The following is a 25,487-nucleotide window of genomic DNA, read 5'->3' as shown; positions in this document are numbered from 1 at the left end:
TTCTAGCCCCTCCTTTTTTGTTCCCTTCCCCTCCCCCCTCTCCTCTCGCTTTTTTATATTCTTTCCAGCTCCTTAATTTCCCCTTCTCTCTTATCCTGTTGGATAAGATTAAATTCAAGATCCTCCCTCTCACAGTTGATTTCACTGAGAGTAAGGTTTAAGTAATACCAATTTGCACTTTCTTCTTCTCCTTCTTATAGAATTCTTCCCCTCCCCTTCCCATGTGTATCTTTGTGTGACAAAGATTATTCTATTTAGTTTTTACTATTTCTTGAAGTATATCTTAGTACTATCAATGATACCCCCCTCCCTTTTTTTCTTCCCCCCCTTTCTCCATATCATATTGATGCCCCAATCTTTCCCTATGACTGATTCTTCTAACTACTCTAATGATGCATACAATTTTTGGGAGTTTCACATTACATTTTCTCCACCTATAAATATATATAATCTTATATAAATGTAGTCCTTATAGAAGAGAGTTTGAATAAAAGAAAAAAGATAACATTTTTCTCCTTTTCCCTTTCCTTCATATTTACCTTTTCTTGTTTCTCTCACTCTTTGTGTTTGGATGTCAAACTTTCCACAGTGCTCTACTCTTTTCTTTATAAATACTTTGAAATCTTCTATTTTGTTGAATGCCTATACTTTCCCCTGGAAGTGTATAATCAGTTTTGATGGATAGCTGATTCTTGGTTGAAGACCCAGCTCTCTTGCCTTTCTGAATGTCATGTTCCATGCCTTAAGGTTGTTCAGAGTGGAAATTGCAAGGTCTTGTGTCACCCTGATTGCCATTCCTTTATATCTAAATTATCTTTTTCTGGCTTCTTGTAAGATTTTTTCTTTTGCTTGAAAGTTTTGGAATTTGGCAATTATATTCCTTGGAGTTGTCTTTTGGGGGTTTAGTGTAGAGGGTGTTCTGTGAACTCTTTCAATGCCTATATATCCCCTTGTTCTATAATCGCTGAGCAGTTTTCTTGAATGATATCTTGTATTATGATATCAAGATGACTGTTTATTTCTGGCTTTTCTGGTAGACCAATGATTCTCAGATTGTCTCTCCTTCCTCTGTTTTCCAGGTCTGTCACCTTGTCATTGAGATATTTTATGTTTTCTTCTAATTCATTAATTTTTTAACTTTGCTTTATTGATTCTTGCTGTTTTACAAGATCATTGGTTTCTAGTTGCTCAATTCTGGTCCTTAAGGCTTGCTTTTCTGCTTTGATCTTTTGGCATTCAGTTATAAATTTTTGGTTCTCTAATATAATTTGTTGGTTTTCTTTTTGAACCATTTCCCACTTCTCTTTCCAGAGGGCTTCCATCTTTCTAATGATAGGCTCCATTTGAGACTCTTCCAGGATTTGTGGACAATTTTCTTTTCTTTTTTTCCCTTTGTTTGAGTTTTGTCCAGTATTTCTTCTATAGCCTGGGTTTTTCTTCCATAGAAACTTTTGAGTGTGACAGCTTTCTTTTTTGATTTCCTGGTGGGATTTTGAGGCTTTTGTGCACAGTTAGCCATTTTCTCTGGATGTTTTCAGTTCCCTCTTTAGTCAGAAAACAGAGCCTGCTGAGCAGTGTTGGTTTTGTGTCTGTGGTGTGTGTGTGTGTGTGTGTGTGTGTGTGTGTGTGTGTGTATGTGTGTGTGTGTGTGTGTGTGTAATTAATGAGCAGGGTCTCAGTTTTCCTCAGTCCATTGCAGCTTTTCTTGGTGCCTTCCTCTAGGGGGTGCTCAGTGTCTGCTCTGTTTTACCCGCCTGGTTTTTTGGTTTAGTTAATTTTGGGGGTGGGTCCCTAGAAGACCTTGTTAATTCCCAAGGACCCTAAAAATGCTCCTTGTTCATTCCAGAGGGATTCCTGTCTCACTCCCTGACTCTGGCAGGTGCGCTGGCTCTGGGCACCTGAAGTCTGCTCTCTCTCATGTCTTGAGTTTTTCTTCCTAGCTGCCTTCAGGGTGGGGTCCCCCTGCTGTCCTAGTCAACTCACAAGGGCACAGAAGTGCCTTCTCATTGCTTCAGAGGTGCCCCTTGCTCCTTTGTCTTGGCGTGCGCTGGTCCTGGCTCTGGCCCTATAGGTGGGGGTGGGACAGGCTGGGTCTACTCCCATTTGTGTTTGGTTGGAAGCCCTTTCCCATTCTTATAGGCTGGTAAAGCTTCACTCCCATGCACCTTCACTGCTGGTCCCCTTTCTACACCTCCAACGCTCCTCTGAGATACATTCTTTTTTTTTTTTAAACCCTTACCTTCCATCTTGGAGTCAATACTGTGTATTGGCTCCAAGGCAGAAGAGTGGTAAGGGTTAGGCAATGGGGGTCAAGTGACTTGCCCAGGGTCACACAGCTAGGAAGTGGCCGAGGCCAGATTTTAACCTAGGACCTCCCATCTCTAGGCCTGGTTCTCAATCCACTGAGCTACCCAGATGCCCCCCTGATATACATTCTTAAGGTCTTTTGGGGTGCTCCTTATAGGTGTATGTCGGTGTGTATCAGGGAGAGTGAGTAAGCCACGTTTAGCTGGCCGCCATGTTTACCCGGAAGCTCGATTTCAGTTTTTTCTCATAATCTGTATTAGAATATAAATACTTGACAATTCATGTAATATTCTTTCTTTTTTTTTCTCCTAAGTACTTTTTCCAATGAATAACTATATAACTGAATCCTAGTGCTATTCTTTGTAGCTGATAAACTAAAAAGTATCCAAATATAATGCTTTATCTGGGCAGTTTTCTCTGTCTCACTGAGGAAATTTCCATTCTCAATTTAAAGAATGGTATGTCTCCAGGGGTCATAGTCTTCTTACTCTTGAAGAAAAAAAAAAACACCTTCCATCCTTGACTCTTGAGTCTATCATTCTGCTCTCTTAAACAATAACCTTGACTTGATTTGACTGTCCCGTAATACATATTGTATTCTTCTGTCAAACTTCAATAGAAAGTTACACAGTTACCATATCTTCTTTTTCTCACAAAACTTCAAACTTAAATGGAAGAAATAATGTAAATATATGACCTATACTTTAAGGTGCTTTACTTTCCTTCTCAAAATATCATAATTCCAAGGAATATTTAACTTTAGTATTATTTTAATATGTTTCATGTATTCCTTTGTCCAATGGAAACTCTTGTTCCCTTCTCAGAATAATGTTTTTTTTAAATACAAAAAATAAAATATATATGATTATTAAGGAAACTAATTATAGTCAAACATAGTTATCAAGATATATGCATTCTTAAAGTTCACAGACTCTAGATTAAGAAATACTTTCCTAGAGATTCTGATGTCTCTGAGAATATGATTTTGATAAGAGCAATTGCAAAGTACTCAGCTGTTATGAATGAACATTACACTGACCCAGGGTGATGTGCAATATTGTTTTCCAGTGGGCTTCTGGGAACTGGAAAAGCAGTGAAATTGAACAAGATTCAAAAACTGGTTGAGGTTAAATCCAATTTTACTGAATAGTATAGAAATCTAGTCAAGTATGAGACTGTCTTTAGATAATGTCCCCAACAATCATTTTTTTTTCAAAATACCCAGACAGTTCCATTATTTCATGTCCCTGAAACTTTCTAATGGCATAGGGACATCAAATATCTCCTCCTGAGCCAGATTTCTATACAGAGAATTCATCAAACCCTTTTTTTTTTTGGTCTCTGACAGTGGTGATAAGAGCTATTCTATGGCAAGGATAGGTGATTTGCTAATTGGCCCTCTTGATTCTGAGGAAGGCTTTTTAATTTTCTTTCATTTTTATGTTGTTTTATCATATGGAATATTTAAATCTGATTGTCAGCATACTGTCATTTTTTTTAAACCCTTACTTTCTGTCTTAGAATCAATACAGTGTATTGGTTCCAAGACAGAAGAGTGGTAAGGGTGTAAATCTTGAAATCTCTCAGACTTGTGAATGTTAAAAATTTCCCCATCAGGGAATTCTTAATTGGAACAAATTCCCTACTGAGAAACATTCCCCATTTTGATGTGAGAACTCACCAGGATCAGAAATGGGAGGACCTCTACTCCACCCGTACTTAAGACTGCTTTAGGGGAGAAAACTCCTTGCTAAACAAAAGAAAGTACTTGGACCCATGCTTATAATAAGGCAAGGAGTTCTTTGAGCCAGGCCTGTTTTTAGAATTGATACAATGGGATGCTAGGTACCTAAAAGGGACAGGCAAGTTTTCTCTTGATGAGATTAGTTGACTCAGCTGTGTTTTCTCTCCTTCAGATTTACTGAGGATCGACACAGCAGCATTTTTTCTGATTCAGACTTACTGAGGAGATTTGTCAATTTAGCAGGAATTTAGATGGGCAGTCCTTTGGAAAGCGTCTACAGTGATTGGTAGATGCAGGGACTTAGGGGAGGTGACAAGGGAGAAAAATCCCTATTTAAGAAAAAGCAGAATCTCTTGAGGAGAATCCTTTTGGAGATATGCTCTTGGAGAAGGAATTCCTTTTGGAGGATCTCTGATGAGGACCGCTTGGGAAGAATCTCTTGAGAGAGGTTCTGGAGAAGGGAAGCTCTTGGAGGACAATCTCTAAGGAGGTCTTGCTGGAGCTCCTCTAAGGGGACTCTGTCCCTCTGGAGGCTCTGGAGAGAGGCCCTTTGGAACAGTCTCTGGCTGTAAGGCTCCCTGGTGAAGTCAGCTGAGATGGAGCTGGACTGGTGTCACTAGAATCCTTGTTTAGGCAGACCTTGTGGTGAGTGTTAAAAGACTGACTGACTGATTCTCTCCCTTCAGACTCAGGTCTAGGCTATATTGGCTTGAGACCCTTCATACTTATTTCCTTTTTCTCTCTTTCTTTCTTTAATTCCACATTTGTATTAATTAAAAATCTCTATAAAACCCAGTTGACTTGGGTATTTGAATAATTGGGAATATTTCCCTGGAGACCACCTTATATTTGATTTAAAAACCAAGACACTGTAGTGAAATATATTTTCTGGGGTCAAATTTACTCACCATCTCTTATAACTATCACAATTTATATCTTCCACCATTTTAATCACTACAGTTTAATACCTTAACCATTTTAAATCTCACAAGGGTTAGGCAATAGGGGTTTAGTGACTTGTCCAGGGTCACATAACTAAGAAGTGTCTGAGGCCAGATTTGAACCAAGGACCTCCTGTCTCTAGGCCTGGCTCTCAAACTACTGAACTACCCAACTGCCTCCTAATGTCATTCAAAACTCTTTTAACTTGACTGATTTTTAGGTATTAATGGTCCATTGCCAAGGCAAAATTAATGTTTAACTTTCACTCAAGCCATTACCTCAAGGCAAAGGTGATCTTATTACCTAATCTCCACTCATTTCAATGGCACATACTGGTCCAGCCCAAGTTATATCTCTTTCCTGAGACATTCCCCAATTGCTTCAGTACTTCTGAGAAATGTATTGTCAGTTCTACCTACTGGACATGACATATAGTATATTTAAATTATTTTTCTTTTTAAATGTATATCCTTCCTCCTTAACTATACCATTGAAAGCAAATCCTGTTTTTTTTTCCTTTTTTATTTTTAAACTTAGTAGATACTCAGTGTCTTTTTGCCAGTGAAAATTACTTTGCTTTGGATAACATTACAATCAGTTATAAGAGTCTTAAAGTTAGTTTTACTCATTTACCAGCCCATATGTTTTATTTTTTCCTCCCTTCTCCTTTATTCTTTAGACTACTATTGGAGATGTGAGTGCTCATAAAACTCAATTTTATTCATCGAGAAGTCTCAAACTCTTGGTTTATAGAAATTCAAGAAATTAATAACTTTCACTCATAAAAACCCAAGAAGAATTGGGTATCAGATTGACTAGTCACTTTCAGATTGTTAAAACCAAACCAAACCAAACCAAACAAAAATATCTAGGAAACATAAAACTGAAAAATATAGATTTGTCTTGTCTTTACCCTCTGGCTAAAAAATACATGTTTGAAGTATTGACTGTTGTAAGTATAAAAAAATAAAGAAAACATTTATGGTCTTGTAGTATCTATGCCTATATCTAGTTTGCTATTGTTAGTAGATTGCCCTGAAGTAGCCTAAGGTTTTAATAAAAGAAAAGAAAAATAAATTAAAAACAAAACATTATTCTGCTAATTAAGAGATGTTAGCCTAGAATGTAGGCAGAGATTCCCTGAGGAAATGTACTCAGAAAACTTCTGGAATCTAGTTAATGATTAGCCAAAAACTTCTCCTGTCAGAGATCCCCAATGTATATCCTCATAATCATGAGTAGACATACTTTATATGAACCACTTTCTCTGAATCTTAGTAAAATGAGGTAACATCTCTAATTTTCTGGGGATAAATATTCAACTTTTTTGTTTCAGATACAATAATTATTTCATGATTTTTGTTTGTTCTTCTTTTTTGTTTTATTTTAATTTCTAATGAGGGAACAACTGTGCCACAGGAATATGAGGTAAAAGTCATGTTTAAGCACACCGAAAGGGCCACATAGACATATATGGCACATGACACATAGAGAACTCCAGGGGAGAAGTACAAAAATGAGTGTGTTGTGACTAAAAATGTGAAGTTAACAAAAAAAAATTAATGAAAATTCCATAAGTGGTTATGCCCAGGTATGTGTGTGTCATGGGGCAAATCTTCCATGATCCTCAGTCTAAGTATTTCACCCAAGGGAGAAGAGTAGTAAAGACTAGGCAAATAGGGTTAAATGTCCACTCCAAGCTCAGATTGCTAGGAAGTTGCTAAGGCTAGATTTGAAACCTAATGACCTCCTGGCTTCATTACAATACATTGAGCCTCCTAGTTATCCCTAGGTCCTTAAATTTTATGGCTCTGCCAATAATAGACATTTCTCATTGTTGCATCTAATTCATATACTTCTGTTTGCTCACAGACAACTCTCTCCCATGTCAGGAAAACAATAATAATAATAACAATTCACATTTATCAAGCACTTTAAGAAGTACTAAGTTCATCATCAACATTAAACATGGGAGTTTGACATAGTGAATATTATTCTCATTTTACAGTAAAAGAAAATGAAATTCATAGTAATTCAAAATCATTCATTTTAAGTGTCAAAACTGGCCAATGTCTCCTGTTGAGAAGTCCAAGTCTCTTTTCATCACAGCAGACTATTTTTCAGTACTTTGGTGTCTTATTTTTAAAGGATTTATAATCAATTCAGTAACAATTCATAGAACATTTCTTCTATGTAAAACACTGAACTCTCTCAATATGTAATGCCCCTGTTTTGTCTTCCAGAGGTTTCTGCAATTTTTGAAGCCGGTACTTCTGTTACCTATGTTTTCCAAGAGCCTTATCCAGTGACCAAGAATACAAGTCTTTCTTCCTCAGCCATTTATGTGGATTCTGTGCCATCATCTAAAGAGAATATTGCATTTAATTTCTTGACAGGCCAAACACCCTGCCTTCTACTGTACATTGACTCTTACTTTCAGGACTACTTGGCTGTTCTTCTTAGTAAGAATGGTAAGTGTTAATAAAATACTGAGCTGAAATGTCAGTGGGTATTCTCTGGAATTCTGGTCAGTCCCTTGTGGATTCAGTTCCCTTGATGGTGCCTAATCTCAGTCAAAAGCAACCAGGAGACATTAAGCTTTACTGTTCAAGATTGGTATTCAGATCAACTACTTCAGTGTTAAAGTCTTAAGTGCTTCAACTTTAATTTTACTCAACTGTAGAGCAGTAATTCTTTATTATTTATCCCATGTGGAGCCCATTAAGTATAAGGGAAAAATTCATAATAACTACAGTCTTGCAAAAAAGTTTGACCACATACATCTTGTCATCTTTATTGAAATTACTTTCACTGGGGCTTGTTTAAGGGGAAAAAAGATAATATATACTTAAGCGACATTTATAGACATATAGTCCCCATCATGGAAAGTAATGAATACATATGCAATCTCAATTGTTTTATATGATATCTGAAATACTATTTTCATTCCTGTGAGCCATATGTTGGCAGAAACTTTGACATCATAACCTATCTAGAAAAAGTCAACCAAGCAAAAAATGTGAAGGACATAAACTATTTGATACAGAGAATACTGTTGTAATTATTTCAGCATATGTAGAATTTTTCTTCTTATCTTGGTACTCAATGGTATATATACCTAGTAATGGAATCACTGGGTCAATGGGAATGGATATTTCTTTGCATAATTCTAAATTATTTTTCAGAAAGGTCAGACCAATTCAAAACTTTGGGTGACTAAGATGATGAAGAGCTACATAAAATATATCATATAAAGAATTCTTAAAGGAACTATAGGATGTATACTCATTTCATTCCATCCTTTCATTTATTCAAAAATAGCTTTAACAATTATTAACTAAGCATAAGAAATAGTGCTAAACCTATAGGAATAGAAAGAAGAGAGTATTTGCCAAGAGAATTAAGTTGATGAAACAGTTATTAAGTGCCCACTATGTGCTAGGCACCATTTTTGTTACAAAGAAAGCCAGAACATATTCCCTGTTCCCAAGGTTGTAGGAGTCGAATGGAGGGAAAAACATAAAAAAAATTCTGAACAAATTATGTACAAGAAATTGACTCACAAAGGGAAGGAAATAGAAGGTGACATTTAGTGATTCACATAAGAAATATCAGGGGGCAGCTAGGAATCTCATTGCATTGAGACCCATTCACCTAAGATATTTGCTAGCTATGTGACCCCCAGCAAGTCACTTCACTCCCATTGTCTAGCCCTTACCTCTCTTCTGCCTTGGAATCAATAGCACCCACATCACAATGGTGTTGTTTGAATAAAAAAATGATAATACTTTTAAGGTGTTTGCACTGTCTCTCATATAGCATTTAATAAACGTCTGTTCCCTTTCCCAAACTAAAAAAAAAAAAAAAAACCAACAACTTCATATTGATACACGAATTCAAATAAGCAGAAATTATCTTTTAAAGTGTAGACATTTGGTTTTGCTTTCTTTCCTTCTTCTTGAAATGAACTAAGCTAAGGGAAAGGACATTTTGATGAGGCAGGAGGAAAGAAGGAATTGGTCTTAAAGCATAATGAATTTAAATAACACTAGTAGTAGCAGTAATACTTATTTAACACTTAGTGCCTGACAAATTGCTTTTTTCATCACATACTTATCAGATTGGCAGTATAAGTATTATTAGTCCCATTTTATAAAAAAAAGGAAACTGAGACTGAAATAGGTGAAATTATTTGTCCAATTTCAAAAAATTGTTAAAAGCATAATCCATGACCTTAATTCTGGGGTTCTGACCCTAAGTGTGACTGAAGTGTTATACTACAAGACTTTGGTGGGATGAGGGCCTTTCTTAGCCTGGTTGAGTAAGAACTGAGAAGAGAACAAAAATTGGGAAGGATACATTAAAGACAAAATTTACTTCATGGTTTTGACTGAACTGTTTCTGTTATCCTCAAAGTCCCTAGGTATTTGTGAATACAAGAAAAGTGTTTCATTGATTGTATATGATTTTTGTTTCTATTTGCTTCACATAATCTTTTGCTGAAATCAGTTCCATTTTCTTCTCTTTCATCATCTGTTCCTCTTGTTCATTTGATAGTGAAGAGACTAAATTAGTCCATATGTTCTAAGAACAGTATTTAACAATGTTTCATCTTAGCATAGAAAGACCAGAATTGTAGTTTGCTTTTATCATAGAGATTACTCAGACGTCATCTAGCCTCTCACTTTATTTCAGCTTTTTATTTATATCAATAGTATTAACACATGCATTTACAAGACACCCTGTCTACCTTTGCAATCATGAGCATATTGGGGAAAATAATGATGAATGAAGACGCTTTACATTTTTAACACACCTGGCACTGGCAAGATAGCACCCAGCATTGGAGCGTCTTCAAATCTACGGCTCAACATCTGTTTGCCAATGCTGGGTCTGACCTAAAAATACCTCAATCTGAAGCTCTTCAAAATTTAATATCTCCCCTCTCCTACTCTGAAACAAACAGGTACCCCAGCAATGCAAAAATAAAAACCAAAAAACAAAACAATGCCCCTTATAAACAATGGAGACAGACTATTCAGGAAACATCAACATCTTAGTTCTCTAAAATAACAGTCCCAATCACCTCTGCCTGGATGGTATACATTTTTCCAAAGTGACATTTTCTGAAATTATATATATATATATATATATATATATATATATATATATATATATATATATTTAATCTTGAAATGCATTAAGCATTTGTTAAACATAATGTGTTAGACACTCTGCTAAGTACCAGGGACAAAAAAAATACAATAATACTATCCTGCTCTCAGAAAGATCACATCCTTTAAATATAAATATAAATATATATATATATATATTTAAATATATATATATGTGTGTGTGTGTGTGTATAAGTTATTGATGACTCCTGACTCCCTTACCCCACCAATCCTCATTCCTATAAGAGCGTATCACCTCACCACCACCTAGTAAAATCAAATGCTCCTTTGTGGTCTAGCTCATGTGTCATCTCCTTTAATTGATCTTTTCTGATTCCTCCAGATCTTAAGGCTTTACCAGTTATTGTGTATTTATTTTATATCTCTAATTCCCACAATGACTTTATTTTGAACAGGCAGATAGAACACTCTACTTGGAATAAAAAAGACACAAGATCAAATCTAGCCTCAGATACATAGCAGCTACGTAATTCTTGGAAAACCAATTAACATCTGTCTCTTTCAGTTTCCTCATCTATAAAATGGGAATAATAACAGCACCTACTTCACAGGGTTATTGTGGAGATCAAATGAGATCATAGTTCTAAATTGTTTCTCAATTAACTGATCTATTAAGGATCTCATTAATGAGCTTATATTTATAAAGGTCTTAGAGGATCTCAGATAAAAGTTGGAAAATAAATGCAAAGAGATATTATTATAATACAAATTTTTGTATATATTATATATATGGGGGATTGTATTTATTGATTTGGGGTTAAAATTCTAATTAGAGCCCACTGAATTAGGGAAACAGTTGAAATATTTATAAAAAAAATCAATTCTTTCCTATCAAAGAATATTATCATCCTCTTTCAAGGATCACTTGACCTGCAAACACCTGCATCTTGAGATGTGTAACATATTCCTCATAAGGCCATGATTTGGATGGTTTGGATGATTGCTGTTAAGTTAATTGCTTTGGACAGTTACACAGAGACAGTATAAAAGCATTATTCCTCTTTTTCTTCAAAGAATCTGGAATAATAGCTGCCACCCACACTAACCTACTCTTGAAGTTCAGAGATGGGGACTGGGTAATCATAATAATCAACATAAAAGTTGATATGAATGCTGGTAGTGACTTGTTGAAAGGAGAGAATAAAAACCAAAAGTAAATTCTCAATAATCAAATAGCACAAAGAACTTTCTGCATTATATTATCTATGCACTTAAGAAATCCTTTTTACCAATCAGAAGACCCAGGAAGTAAGATCTTTAACTGAAAGGAATATTTTTAATACTTCCTAATTTTATAGATGTGCACACCCCTTCCTCTGATGAAAACCATTAATTCACTATACCTGAAAGTTATTGTGATGATCAAATAAGGCAAAATTTCTAAAGCATTGTGTCAAATTTAAAGTTTTTTTCAAATACTATTAGTAGTAGTAGTAGTAATAGTAATATTGATGGAATTTATTAGAGCTTGGGCTTAACTACCCAACCTTTGGAGAAAATATAATTTAAAAAATTGCGTTCTAAAGCATAGAAAGGCATCAGAGTAAGAAATTAGTGGGTTACTTTTTTTTCAGTAGTATCAATAGAATTATTCATTCTATATTTCATCCAAGGAACAATTTCAGGTCTTCCTTGATTTTCTGCTTCTACACTCTATACTTTGCTGAAGGTCAGGATTGAGTCTCTCTTTCTTCTCCATTCTCTACGTACCTCACATGTACCTCAACTATTCTTCATCTTGAAATGCATGTTATCTCAGGTCCATGCCATTGAACTTTCTTGTGTCTAAGTAAGAACAATAGATTTGGAGTTAGGACGCTTTGCATACATCTAGATTACTTGTTAATATATTGCAACCTGCACACCATGCACTTTTCCATTTTCTGCTGGGTGGAATTTAATTTTAAGTTTCCAGAGCTTCTAATATTATACTAATTAGTTATACAACACTATTGAAATATAAAAATCAGATAGTCATCATAATATAATGGAGAGAGAGTTGGCCTGAAGAGAAGTAGATCTCACCACTGAGATAAACTAACTATATGATCCTAGGTAAATCTCTTCACTTCTCAGTGTTCTAAGTTGCAGCAAAGTTGGCAAATTTCATTTTCACCTCAGCTAGTACTTCCTTGTATGGATTAAATCAAAGATTCAATCATTATACTTTTCTCTATTAATATGCTAAATTTTGATATTCCCCCTACATTCCTCCTCCAAAAAGAATCTATATGCAGTATTTGATGTCAAATAAAAAATAAATTCCAATATTTTCTGTCACTCTTTGAGGCTTTCACTATGTTTTTAACCATTTTAAAACCCCTTTCCTTATCCTTTGATAGGATCTCAAACTATAGGAATAAGCCCAAAGTCAAAAACATAAGACACTGGAAATGAAAAGCACAACAATAGAAATAAAAGAAACAGTGTGAGTAATTCTCCTTGATTTCAAACTCAAGGTAGCAATAACTAAGTAAGCCCCAGTGTCCCTTAACAAAGGGCAATGGCATTTGTCAGGCTTTTCAATAAATTGGCAGTGAAAGAGAAAATCCATGGAAAGTGTGAGATAAATTAGTACATGGCTAAATGCAGTGGGAAAATAAACATTCCTTTTGTAGCTGAAATATTTTTTGATGAAGTAATAATCCACTGTAATCTCCCTCAAGCTTTAAATAACAGCTGGTCTTTGTGCCAGCACGTTAATATTGTCGCCTACCCTTGTCTTACAAATATATTTACTGGAGTCTGGAATATCATTTTGTACTGAAACCCGAAGCTTTTGTCATGCTAAAGTCAAGACTGGCAGTAAATCAAAGGGAAAGGGAAAACGAATAGAAATGGCCAATTGGGAAACTTATTTCCCCAGAGCTAGGAAACATTCTTCTCATACAAGCAGGTGAATTGCATCAGTCATGTCTTCCTGTTAAGTGCCCATGTCGTAATGATATTGACTTATGGCTTCAGAGTACCCTTGTTGGCACTGTTCCAACCTGCTTAAGAAGCATCTATGAGAAATATGTACTGAGAATGGCATCATGAAAATATAAAACCACAGTGCTTTTCCCTCAAAGATCATTATTCTAACGAAACTATCCTGAGAATCTTACCCTGAACTTCTAATCTTTGTCCCATTTGTGACCGGCTGATTTTTGAGTGACTTTTATGATAGCTTATGACAACAATAATTAAAGATGAATAGTTAAATGACTAATTGTTGTTTCTGGGAGAAGATTATGAGAAGTTCTTATTGAAGTAGAAATTCAGTTTTCATCTTTTGGCCTAGATAGCTGTACAAGGTTCTTTCCCTATAGAGTTGGAGTTTTCTTAATGAATAGTTAGAAGAAAGAGACAGAATGGGTATTTGTGTAGCAGACTATGTACCTTCAGCAGGTACATAACTTCCATTACAGTTCAGTAACTTAGTGAGGAAAATTAGAGATCTGTCTAAAAGAGTGAAAAGTAAAAATAGAAGAGTCCTCAAAAGGAAAAAAATAGCAATAAAAGAAGCAAAGATCCTAAGGAAAAGACATTATCAATAGTTCTCATTTTTCTAGTAGTTTGTTTGCAAAGCATTTCTTTGTGTTTTGAATTTTGAAAGTACCACCATAATAATTTTGGAGATGAAATAGCTAACTGAAATTAGAGAGATTAAGTAAAACATCCACATTTTATAAATATCAGAACCATACCTGGAACCCAGTTATCCTAATTTCCAAGTACAATACCTCATCTATGAAATGAGGGAATTGCATTATTTGAGCTTGGATGCTTTTTTGGATCTAAATTTTGTGATTCTTCATTTCTGGTAACTTTAATATAAATACTGTTAAGCCTGAAGATTTCTTCATATTACATTACTTTTCCCTTTCTAACTTCAGTGAGAATCTCTTTTCTGCTCATTACTCAAATCCTCAGACCATGATTTTGTTGATGTAAGCCCTTCCTCTACCTATGTATATGGCAACCTCTTAATGGCCATGACTAAACTATTTATCATTTGTAGGTAAAACTTTTAAAAGAAAAGTTGAGTGGGCAGCTGGGTGGCTCAGTGAATTGAGAGCCAGGTCTAAAGATGGGTGGTCCTAGGTTCAAATCTGTCCTCAAACACTTCCCAGCTGTGTGACCCTGAGCAAGTCACTTAACCCCCATTGCCTAGCACTTACCACTCTTCTGCCTTGGAGCCAATACACAGGATTGACTCCAAGATGGAAGGTAAGGGTTTAAAAAAAAAAAGAAAAGTTGAATGTTATCAAGTTTGAAAGCTTTTATGTGTAGAAAATAATGAAATAGGTGTCAGTTCTGGTGTTTTCATAAGAAGCTTCAAGAAATCTTTGATTTCATTAAATATCTATATTTTACATTGTAGGATTATATTTGGATAATCTGCATAGGTTTCTCTTGGTTGGAATTCTAGCTCCTTTGTATTCTGAAATATCATATACCAAGACCTCCATTCCTTTATAATAGGAGCTGTGAAATCTTATGTGCTTCTGAATATGGCTGCATGATATTTGATATATGATACGTTTCTTTCAGTATTTTCTCTTTGCATTGGAGTTTTAATTTGGGGACCTCATTCTGGAGGAGATTGATATATTCTTTTGATATCTATTTTACCCCCCCGATCTATGATATTGGAGCAGTTTTCTCTCATAATTGCTTGAAATGTATTTAGTTCATTTTTTCATAGTTTTTAGGCAGTAATATAATTATCAAATTATCTCTTATCATTCTATTTTCCAGGACAATTTAAGATATTTCACATTTTCGTTTAATTTTTTTCTTTTGACTTTTATTTATTTATTTTTAATGTCTTTTTTAGTCATTAGTATCTGCTTGCCCAAATCTAAACCTTGAGGAATTATTTCATAAAATGAGGTTTCCCAATTGATGTACATCCTCTGAATTTACAATTCTTTACGAGCACAAAAAGAACTGCTATGAGTATTTTTTCTACAAATAAGTCCTTTCCTTTGATCTTTTTTGGAATAGAAACCCAGTAATAGGGTTGCTTGGGTCAAAGAGTATGCACAGTTTTATAACCATTTGAACATAATTTCAAATTGTTTTCAAAAATGGTTGGACTAGTTCACAACTTTACCAATGGTGCATTAGTGTCTCAATTTTTCTACATTTCCTGCAGTATTCGTCACTTTATTTTTCTGTCATGATAGTCAAATAGATAGAAATGAGGCAATGTCTCAGAATTGTTTAAATTTCTATTTCTGTAAGGTATTGTTGCATGTGATTATTGATAGACAACATTCCTTTTGGGACCACTGTCTGCTCATATACTTTAACCATTTATCTGAGAGAGAATGGTTCTATTATGTAAATTCATTTCAGTTCTCTATATTTTTAAGAAATAAGACCTTTATCAGAGAAATTGGCTATAATTTCCCCCCACTTCCATTTTCATGATTTTCTTATAATGTTGACTGCAGTATTTTTGTTTATGCAACAACTTTTTTAATCTAATGGAAAATATCCATTTTATATCCTATAATACAAACTATTGCTTGTTTTATCATAAACATTTCACTTACTCACAGATGGGACAAGTATACTTTTCTATGCTCTCCTTATTTACTTATTATATCGCCACTTTTTCTAAATAATTTATAAATTTCTCTTTATTTTTGCATACAATGAAAGGTGTTAGTAGAAGAGTAATTTTGCCACACTGCTTTCCAGTTTTCCTAGCATTTTATTTTCACTTATTCTCAGAACTAAGATCTTTGGGTTTATCAAACAATAGATTACTATAGTCATTCATTATTCTGTATTTTGTACCTAATCTATTCCTCTGAGCCACTACTTCATTTTTTAGCTGGTGCCAAATGTTTTCATTATTGCTCCTATGTAATATAATTTGATATCTATTACTGCTAGGCTACCTTCCTTCACATTTATTATTATTATTGATCCCCTTGAAACTCTTGACCTTTTGCTGTTCTTGATGAATTTTAGTATTTTTCTACCTCTATAAAAATAATAAATTGGAATTTTGATCAATGTGATTTTGAATAGGTAAATTAACTAAGTTAGAATTTGTCATTTTTAGTATTTTGACTTGCTCTTCCAATTAACACATTTTCACAATTATTCATAACTCTCTTTATTTGTGTGAAAAATATTTTGTAGGTAGACTCCCAAAATTTTTATATTGTTTTCATTTATTTGAAATGGAATTTTTTCTATGTCTTCCTGCCAAGTTTTACTGGTAGTACATAGGCATGTGGATGATTTATACGGGTTTATTTTATATCCTGCTACTTTGTTAAAGATGTTAATTGTTTAACTTGTTATTTTAGTTGAGTATATTGAATATATATTCCAAAGTATACCATCATATTATCTGCAAAGAATGATAGTTTTGTTTTTTTCCTAGCCTATTTTTATTCATTGAGTGGCTTTTTCCTTGTCTTGGTGTAATAGCTAGCATTTCTAATATGATACTGAATAATAGTGTGGGCAATGTTCTTCCTTGCTTCACCTTTAATTTTATTCAGAAGGCTTCTAATTTGTTTCCATTACAGATAATGCTTGCTCTTGATTTTAGGTAGATACTACTTTTCTTTTTAAGAAAGACTCCATTTATTCCTATGATTTCTGGTGTTTTAAATAGGATTTGGTGTTGTATTTAAAGACATACCTTTTACAATTATAGATTTATGATCATGAGGCTCAATAGACAGAATTTCATATCTGAAACAAAATTTTAGATTTTGAGTACAGGAAAAATGAAAGCTTTTGCAAAAATGAAATGTAAATAAAATTAGAAAGGATATGGTTTACCAGAAAATTATCTTTACAACAAGATTCTCTGATAAAGGTCTTTTATGTAACATGTATTAAGAACATTAATAATCCAATTCATATTTATAAGAATCAAAGCCATTACTCAATATGTAAATGTTTAAAGCATATAAAATTGCAATTCTCACTTGAAGAAATTCAATTTTCCTATAGTTTCATGAAAAAATGCACCAAATTTTTTTATAATTAGGTAAATGCAAATATAAGGAAATCTGCCATTCTACCTCATATTAATCACATTGACAGATGTTAAAAAGAAAAATGACAATTGTTACAGATTTGATTAAAAAAAGGACAATAAATGAATGGTTGGTAGAGCTGTCACTTGCTCTAATCGTTGGGAAAGGTGATCTAAGAGTATGCAACAAAATTCACTAACCTTTGGAAACCCTTTGATGTAATGATACCACTATTAGATATATACTCCAAAGATGTCAAAGAAAAAGGTAATGGGACCAAAAGTCCACAATATTGATATAAGGTATTGTTATTATTACTAGGACCTTGAAACAAAAAGTTCATACATTAATTGGGGAAATAATTAAAAATAGTATGGTATATAAATAATGCTAGTCTTTTTTTGTGAGGGTTAAGTTTTGCTGATTTCCATCCTCTCCCCCACATATGCATTTTTCCATGCCTCATTATAATGGATATTTCTTTGGGCAGGAGAAAGAAGGAGAAAAGTTAAATGAGAAATACAGAAAATGTAAAATGAAATACATCAATAAATTATTTTAAAAGATTAATATATTTCTTTTTTTTAAACCTTTACCTTCCATCTTGGAGTCAATACTGTGTACTAGCTCCAAGGCAAAAGAGTGGTAAGGGCTAGGCAATGGTGGTCAAGTGACTTGCCCAGGGTCACACAGCTGGGAAGTGTCTTAGGCCAGATTTGAACCTAGGATGTCCCATCTCTAGGCCTGACTCTTAATCCATTGAGCCACCCACCTGCCCCCTAATATAGTTCTTTAAAGCTTATAAAGTCTTTTCAGTAACCTTGTGAGATAGATTTTATCTTAGTTCTATGTTGGAAATAATCTGAACATAAAAGAAAAGTGGAAAACATGTCCACTGAACTTTAAGAATTATGAAGTAGCTAGAGAAATTAGATTAAGTTTATAAAATTATTATATTGTAAATCAATTGCAAATAATTATAACTAATAATACATCATTCTCTATTGAAACATGTCTCCCAGATAAATTTTTCTTGACTATACTTTGCTAGATTTTTTACTAAATATTTGAAAGACATAATTTGAATACAATATTTGATTCAAATATTCTATTACTAATAACCTCTGTTGGTTCAAATTAGGCATGCTTAATTTTGTATAAAGATTAAAGTCTTCATTTGGACCTAATTTTGTAGGGGATAATATATGCAAATATTCTCATAAAAATAATGGAATAGTTGCTCCATCAACTAAAAGGCAGAGGATTAATTATCACATTCATGGACCCCTTGGCAGATAAATGTGTCTAGATTGCCCTAAACTGACCATTTATATATACATCCTACATCTGTTCCCATCACATGCTAGAGTTAAAGGTCACCCCTATTCCTGTCCATATCATAGAAGATTTTCAATCTGAACTCACTCAAAATGTTCTGAATTATGCTGAATCATAATGACTTCAAAAGATGTTCATGTATGTGTATATTTAGTATTACTAGGAAATAAAGTTCTCTACATCAATGAAATTTCCATTTAATTGAACCTTAATCCTCAGGGTCATTTTTAATTTTGATAACTGTCCATGAGAATTCTTTTAAATATAGTGCATAATTCACTTTCTTGGGTAAAGAGAGTACACTGAGCATAATTTCATATTTTAATAACTTGGAGTCATCATTATGAACAACATTTTTATGCTATGTTCTAATACAACATTGCTTTCAAGGGATCTTTAAAATTGTATAAAACTGTTTCCTCCTATAGTTAGTGACCTCAGACTAGTTCTATGCTTTTTGAAATGTTAGTTTTGTTTTTAGTTACCACAATGAATCTAAGATGTTACTTCTCTTTGATGTTGGTGTGCCCTCACCTAGCAGTCATCTAGCTCTCTAATTCAACTTGATATGCCAATTCTAGATAATCAATGTCATTAGAATTGTGCTTAAAACATGAATAATTAGGTTCTGAAAAATGATATGAAACATTCTCCTTAAGTAAATCACAGGAACTAACATTTAGGTCATCAAACTAATCTTCTCAAAGTCTCCCTGACCATTCTATTTGGCCATCCTGCTTATTTCTCAGATGTATTGCAGGTTTCTGAGGTTGGTATATGAATAACCTAATAATAAGTAGTATATTTCTATATACATTGATCCATATATGTGGATAAATAAATGTTTTCTTCTTTAAAACAAAAGTTCTTTAGATGATAGGTCCAGTTGTTTCATATCACCAGCTGTACTTTCTCTGAAGAGTGAATTTATTGAGAAAAAATCTCCAGGGAGAGACTGCTAATTAAGGAACAGGCTTCCTAGCCAGCTGTTACAAGCAGAGAGAGGTAGTTCATGTTTAAATATCCAGGCTATAAAGGGGAAAGTATGGCAACACGAGGACTCTGCAAGCTGCCAGAAGATATTTCTTATTGAATGGCACTGGAAACGGGTGTCTGGCACCGTGTGATCAGTAAGTAACGGGACAACGTGTTCACCTAAATCACAGCAGAGTGCTCTCTGTGCAAAATTGTAATAACAGATTTCAAGTGCTGCGTGGCATTAATGGCCTCCCTTATATTCTGCTGCCATTGTTTAATCAACAGCTTCTCTTATTGTACTTGATTTTTATGCACTTACTCAATGTGTGTCTGGCATGGCTATTTTAGAACTGGATCAGTCACAGTATTTGTCTAATTTCCTAACATAGTGCCATCTTGGCATAGCCATCGCCTTTCCAAGAAACCTGTTAAAGAGCACATCTTCTGTTAAGCTTAACTAAACTGGTCTACTGAATTTGATACATTAGCTAATGCTTAGGACTAATAAGGTTACAATTTCAGTCCCATATGGGCCCATTATCAGTCTTCTATGCTTCCATCTCTCATCAACATCAATACACAAAACATGAAGTAGGTGAAAAAAATAATGTCCTAAGAGTTTGGAAATGTGGATTCACCTTTCAGTTCCAAATGGTGTGAGTATCTGTATGGTTTTGGACAAGTAATGGGACATCTCTGACTTTTTGCTTCCTCTATTATGAAAATGAGAATAATTATACTTCCTGTAGCTTGTTTGAGGGGTTATCGTGAGTGAATCATTTTATGAACTCTAGTGTATTTCATTGAAAGGGAAACACTGGTTGTGAGGTCAAAGATTATTCCTTACAAAACTTTTATTACAATGAGTTGACAATATCATCATTATGTATGTATACAGATTAAACACCTATAACAAATATTTTATATTTCTGGATCCACTCATATTTTGAAAGTCTGCTAGACTATATTTGCATGGATCTATCTATAATATTAATAGTACTAGTAGTCATTGTTCCTATTGTAGTAGTAAGTGGAAGAGGAGGAGGGGAGGTAATGAATGATAATGATTGCAATGGCATTAATGCTTTGACCTTAGCTTTTTTTTTTTATCCTTCAGTCTTTTGCAATTCATCTTAATCTAAAGAAATTCAATTAAAATGCATTCATCAAGAAGTCATTTAATGCAGATAAGTGTAATGCAAAAGTGTCATGTCCTTTCTCTCAAACTTCTGTATTCCATTACAGAGTGGTGGGATACATTATGTATAAAACAAACAACTCTAATACAAAGTAGAATTTAGTACTTACAGAATTTTCTAGGGAGTTTTTGAAGAAGAATTGATTATGCCTGTTGAATCAATAAGAAAATGCTTCTTGTTGGTTGGACATTCCAAACTTGGACAAAAAGCTTGAAGAGATTAAAAAAAGATATAGATGCCAAAAAGAAACCTCCTAATCCTTTCATCAAGTTATGTCATTGGATGCTTTCCTATTCTCTCTTCCAGGACATGATTACATTCTTCACCCTGAGATACACTGAGTGATTTCTGAGCTAAAATATACCCATCATATCAGAAACTACCCTTGCACTACTCTTCTTGGACTCCTTTGACCTCTTGTGTGGAAGATTCTGATACTTGAATTACAATTGCTTGTCTAGGAAATGCTAGTTTGATTAGTGGTCTCTCCCCTTACCTTTTAAATTGTGGATTTCTAGAAATTTTGCTTCAGGTTGGACTTCTAAATGAGTCTTGAAAGAGAAAAATTTCAACAATCTAGATGGTGGATTGCCTTCTGAGAATAGAGAATGGCATGTATAAATGTATGGAGGTAGGAGAGATCACATTTAAATATTCAGAAAGGATACATTAATCCATTATTGCTTGAACATAGGACGTATAAAGCAGAGCAGTATAACATAAAAATGGGAAGTTAAATTGGAGCCAAATTGGTTGGGGTAACAACTCTCAGACAAGGAATTTTTATGTTATCCTAAAAGCAAGGGGTAATTACTGAAAATTTTGAACTGTAGAGTGACATAGTAAAACTTGTGCATTAAAAGATTACTATGGCAGTTTTTTGAAGAACAGATTAGAGAGGAGAAAAGGAGGGAACAAGTTAAAAGGATATTAAAGCATTATATAAAATACAGTTGCCTTTACAATTTTCTAGGCAAAAGGTGAGGAGATCTAATCTAAAGTACCTGTATTGTGAAAGAACAGAAAGGAGCCAATTTTGTGGAGGTAAAATAGATTAAAAAGGCAGCTAGGTCATACAGTATATAAAGCTCTGGCCCTGCAGTCATTTGCTGTTATTTGCTCTTTGTGTGTGTGTGTGTGTGTGTGTGTGTGTGTGTTCATGTCATGTTTTGTTTGTGTATATATGTGCATTGTGTATGATTTCATGGGCTGGGGTATAATTCTACATCGAACTTCCTGTGCTTTACACCTTCACCCCCAAATTCTAATTCTGGTTGCATTACTGGATAATTCTGACTTGGCCCTAGATCACCATTCTCACCTACATTTCTGCTTATGGCTCTGGCCTCCATGTCTCTGAATAAAACAGCTAAGTGTAAAAGTTAAAATTAAATTTCAATAATAATATTATATTTTAAGAGATTTATTAATAATTAGAAATCAAGGAATAAAGAATATACAAAATAAAGACCACATGCCCATGACTGGTTAGCCAATTTTTTTAGTCAACCTAACTCACCACCATCAATGCTGATTCTACATTAGAGAGATGGAGCCTCCAAAGCCCATGACCTTTGTCCTCTGTCTATAGGAAGTATGTAATGACAGGAACTCAGTGAGCTCTTGGGATATGTAGTTCTTTTTTAGGGTAACAGATTTTCAATCATATTTCCCCCCACCCTAAGACACAGGAAGACTAATCTCTCCAGTGGGTCTTGTAAACATATCAACTTTGAAATTACAATAATTTGAGGATAAGAGGAAAAGAGAACAAAATCAATAATTGCTAGGTGTATTGACAAAAAGTCAGTTAGGGGGCAGTCACCTTTTGGCATAAGAGTATACATTCAAATTAAATGTTCAATCAACCTTCACTTCAATCAACCACACCCAAAGTTCATTCTGGATCTTCTTGATGTAGCTTGTTGTCTGTGGAGGCATCTTCATGGTGCCTTCTAAGAAAAGTTAATTTTCTGGATTTGGAGACGTAGCATGTTTCTTAACCTAAAATTACTCTCAAAGAGAATTAAAAATTTGCAATTTAAAATAATAATAATTCATCCCCCCCCCAAAGAGGGTGTTGAAAAAGACAGGGATCATGTAGGAATACATGAGTGAGTTATGAGGTATAGGAATCAATTGGCAAGAGAAATAAAAAATATTTTTAAAAATCCAAATAAAAATATGTTCTGGATGAAATATAGACTATCAAAGTCTTATGTGTAAAAATTCTATGTAAAGGAAAAATAAATCCATAACAGGTCCTTGAATCAGGACCCAATTAAAATGATTTAAACAATTATGCATTTACCCAATCAGTATCCAGGACTATAGAAAGTTTGCCACATCATGAAAGATAGAAAAGGGACTAGATTATAGGAGCCAGGTAGGAGACAAATTTGAGATACTTGGTAGAATGTGGGACAAGGAAGACCTGCCTTTAATACATGTTAAACAGCCTCAACCTTGAACCCCAAACAAGTTCAAGTCCTCTTGTATTGGCTCAAAATTTTCATGAATCCCATTGGGATTGGTTCATCTCTTTGACATTGTGCTCAATAGGCACTATGCAGTTTAGCTTTGGGCTTCTTTGGCACTGTGCAATGGCTCTTTTTGTATTCTCTTGTCCTAGAATCAAATAGAATCATTAAACAAAGTCCCATCATTTTTTAAACAATCAGTGGCATCATTTTTATGCTCTCAAGCTTTTGGGCCCTGCATTGACATTATGGCAAATATATTTTAAACTTCTATTACTGTAAAATCAAAAAAATTAAAGAAAATCTTCTCAATGCTGGTGACATGTGCTTCAAATACAAAACAGAAAAAATAAAACTGAAATAGTATATTGCACATGCAAGCAAAAACAATGATAAAAGACTTTTATAAACCAAAAACATATAGCTTAAAATCATTTACACTCTGTCAGCTAAGGAAATATAGAATACAAAGGTTTCTCACCAAAAATGAGATTCATTTCCTCTTCAAACCTGACCATGATCCACTGTGAGTACAAGCAAATGATTTTCACAAATAGTTTTTTTATAAACAATAGTACAACATGTAATGCAATTCAATAAGTATCAAAATCCCCAAAATTAACTAGCCCATTTAATGACAATAGCAAACAAACCCACTATCATATTTCATATAAATTGCTATATGACAAAAACAAAACAAACAAAATAAAACCCTATGAACTTATGGATATTTGTCAATTTTTACAGACATAGCAAATCTTTCAACATTGGCAAGTGTATTTTTTAAACAAAGTATAATTTATTTGGGTCTAGAACATCACCAAAAAGTCTAGATTGTTCTGGTGGAAGTAAATTAAACTGAAGAATTTTGAAGGAGCTTTTTGGCTTCCTGCTTCATATAAATATCTTGGTAGGAACATTTCTTTGTTTCTCTACCTTTAATACAACATTCTTTAAATTATAAATATAAAAAATCTCATCCATTCAAAAACCACTAGTTAATTATTAAAATTATTTCTGAAGACCTCTTAAATATTACAACTAATTTCTTAGCTTATTAAATTCTCTAAAGGTTGTTAGCCAGGTTGAGTTCATCCATCGTCTATGTGACAATTAACAAATGCAAAATGGGAAAAAAATGGCTATTTATGGGCTTTCACAATATTTTGTTCAGTAGTCCTAAGGGAAAGGTAACAGAATATATCTAATAGTTAAAACACAGTAAATTAAAATAATTCAGTGTAACAGAACAGTAACAAATACATTTACTATATGAACTTAAAATAACAAAATTAAAACAAACAAACCAATCAGAAAATACAATAATATACAGAGGCTTTCATTAAAAAAAAATGGAGTCTGAAAAGGCTTAAAATTTCACCTCCAGATCCTTTCAAGTTCCTTTTTCTAAAATTCATATCCCTATTGTCAGCATTGTGGAATCTCCCATAGTGAGGGAGAACATGGATTTTAGGAATTTCAAACTGGACAGACCCAAATGACTAAAGGTTGTAGGGTGATGAATTTCTCCCCTGAGTCTCAGGAAAGATAATTGAAAGGATCAGTGGTAGAAAGAAAAAACATCCTAAAGCTGGAAGCTGTTTGAAATAGGTAATGCAGTGCTCTTTCATAGAACATGCCATGATTTTTATCAATTTCCTTTTTGGAAAAGTCTCTTTCTTCTCTTCTTCCCTGTGAGGTAAAATGCTAGTTTCCCCAGAGGGAGTTGGAAGGCTAATTGTTGTCTAAGGAAAAAAAAAACCAGGGAAAAAACACCCTGTTTTTTTTTTTTTTATCATCTGCCCTGAGGAGCAACTCCAAGGACTCCTAGCTTCTTAGTGGCAATAATTAGCCCAGAAGGGGCAGAAACAAGCCATCAAAGTTGGGGATGATTTAGGATACGAGCTGGAGATCAGGAGGAGGATTTCTGAAGACCAGGGGGCTATGGCCTGGTGAACAATCTGGGTCCAGAAGATCAGGAAGAAGCAGTATCAGCAACACCAGAGTCAGCAGTAAGGAGAAATGGAGGAGGAATGAGGAATGAAGGACTCAAGCAGTTGGATGAGGGAAGTGGTTTATTTCTTCTTCACCAAGAGTCCTTCTAATAAAAATCGCGCAGCCAGTAGGGAGAGCAAGCAACCAGCCAAAAAGTAGGAAAAAAAAAAACCACAGCAGCACCAAAGACAGTTGGAGTTTGCGAGGGTGGATGGGGTGGGCAAAAATCCTTGGCAGGAGAAATGTGGCTTAAAATTTTTTTTATCTAGGCTATCTTAAAATTTTGAGAGGTTCTTCTCCAAATAGTGGTT

At 34.2% G+C, this 25,487-nt stretch overlaps 1 protein-coding gene across 2 annotated transcripts in view; it reads left to right on the top strand.

Moving 5' to 3' along the window:
* CNTNAP5 (contactin associated protein family member 5) overlaps window positions 1–25,487 on the top strand; it is a 908,736-nt gene that overhangs the window by 803,867 nt on the left and 79,382 nt on the right. For both annotated transcript variants that reach the window (XM_056793728.1, XM_056793729.1), the window contains exon 19: window positions 7,237–7,464. In XM_056793728.1, the coding sequence (XP_056649706.1) occupies window positions 7,237–7,464 (228 nt within the window). The remainder of the gene's footprint in view (window positions 1–7,236; window positions 7,465–25,487) is intronic.

The sequence above is a fragment of the Monodelphis domestica genome, chromosome 4 (genome assembly GCF_027887165.1).
Source record: "Monodelphis domestica isolate mMonDom1 chromosome 4, mMonDom1.pri, whole genome shotgun sequence".
In the NCBI taxonomy this organism is placed as follows: domain Eukaryota; kingdom Metazoa; phylum Chordata; class Mammalia; order Didelphimorphia; family Didelphidae; genus Monodelphis; species Monodelphis domestica.
This window is presented reverse-complemented; position numbering and strand designations above follow the sequence as displayed.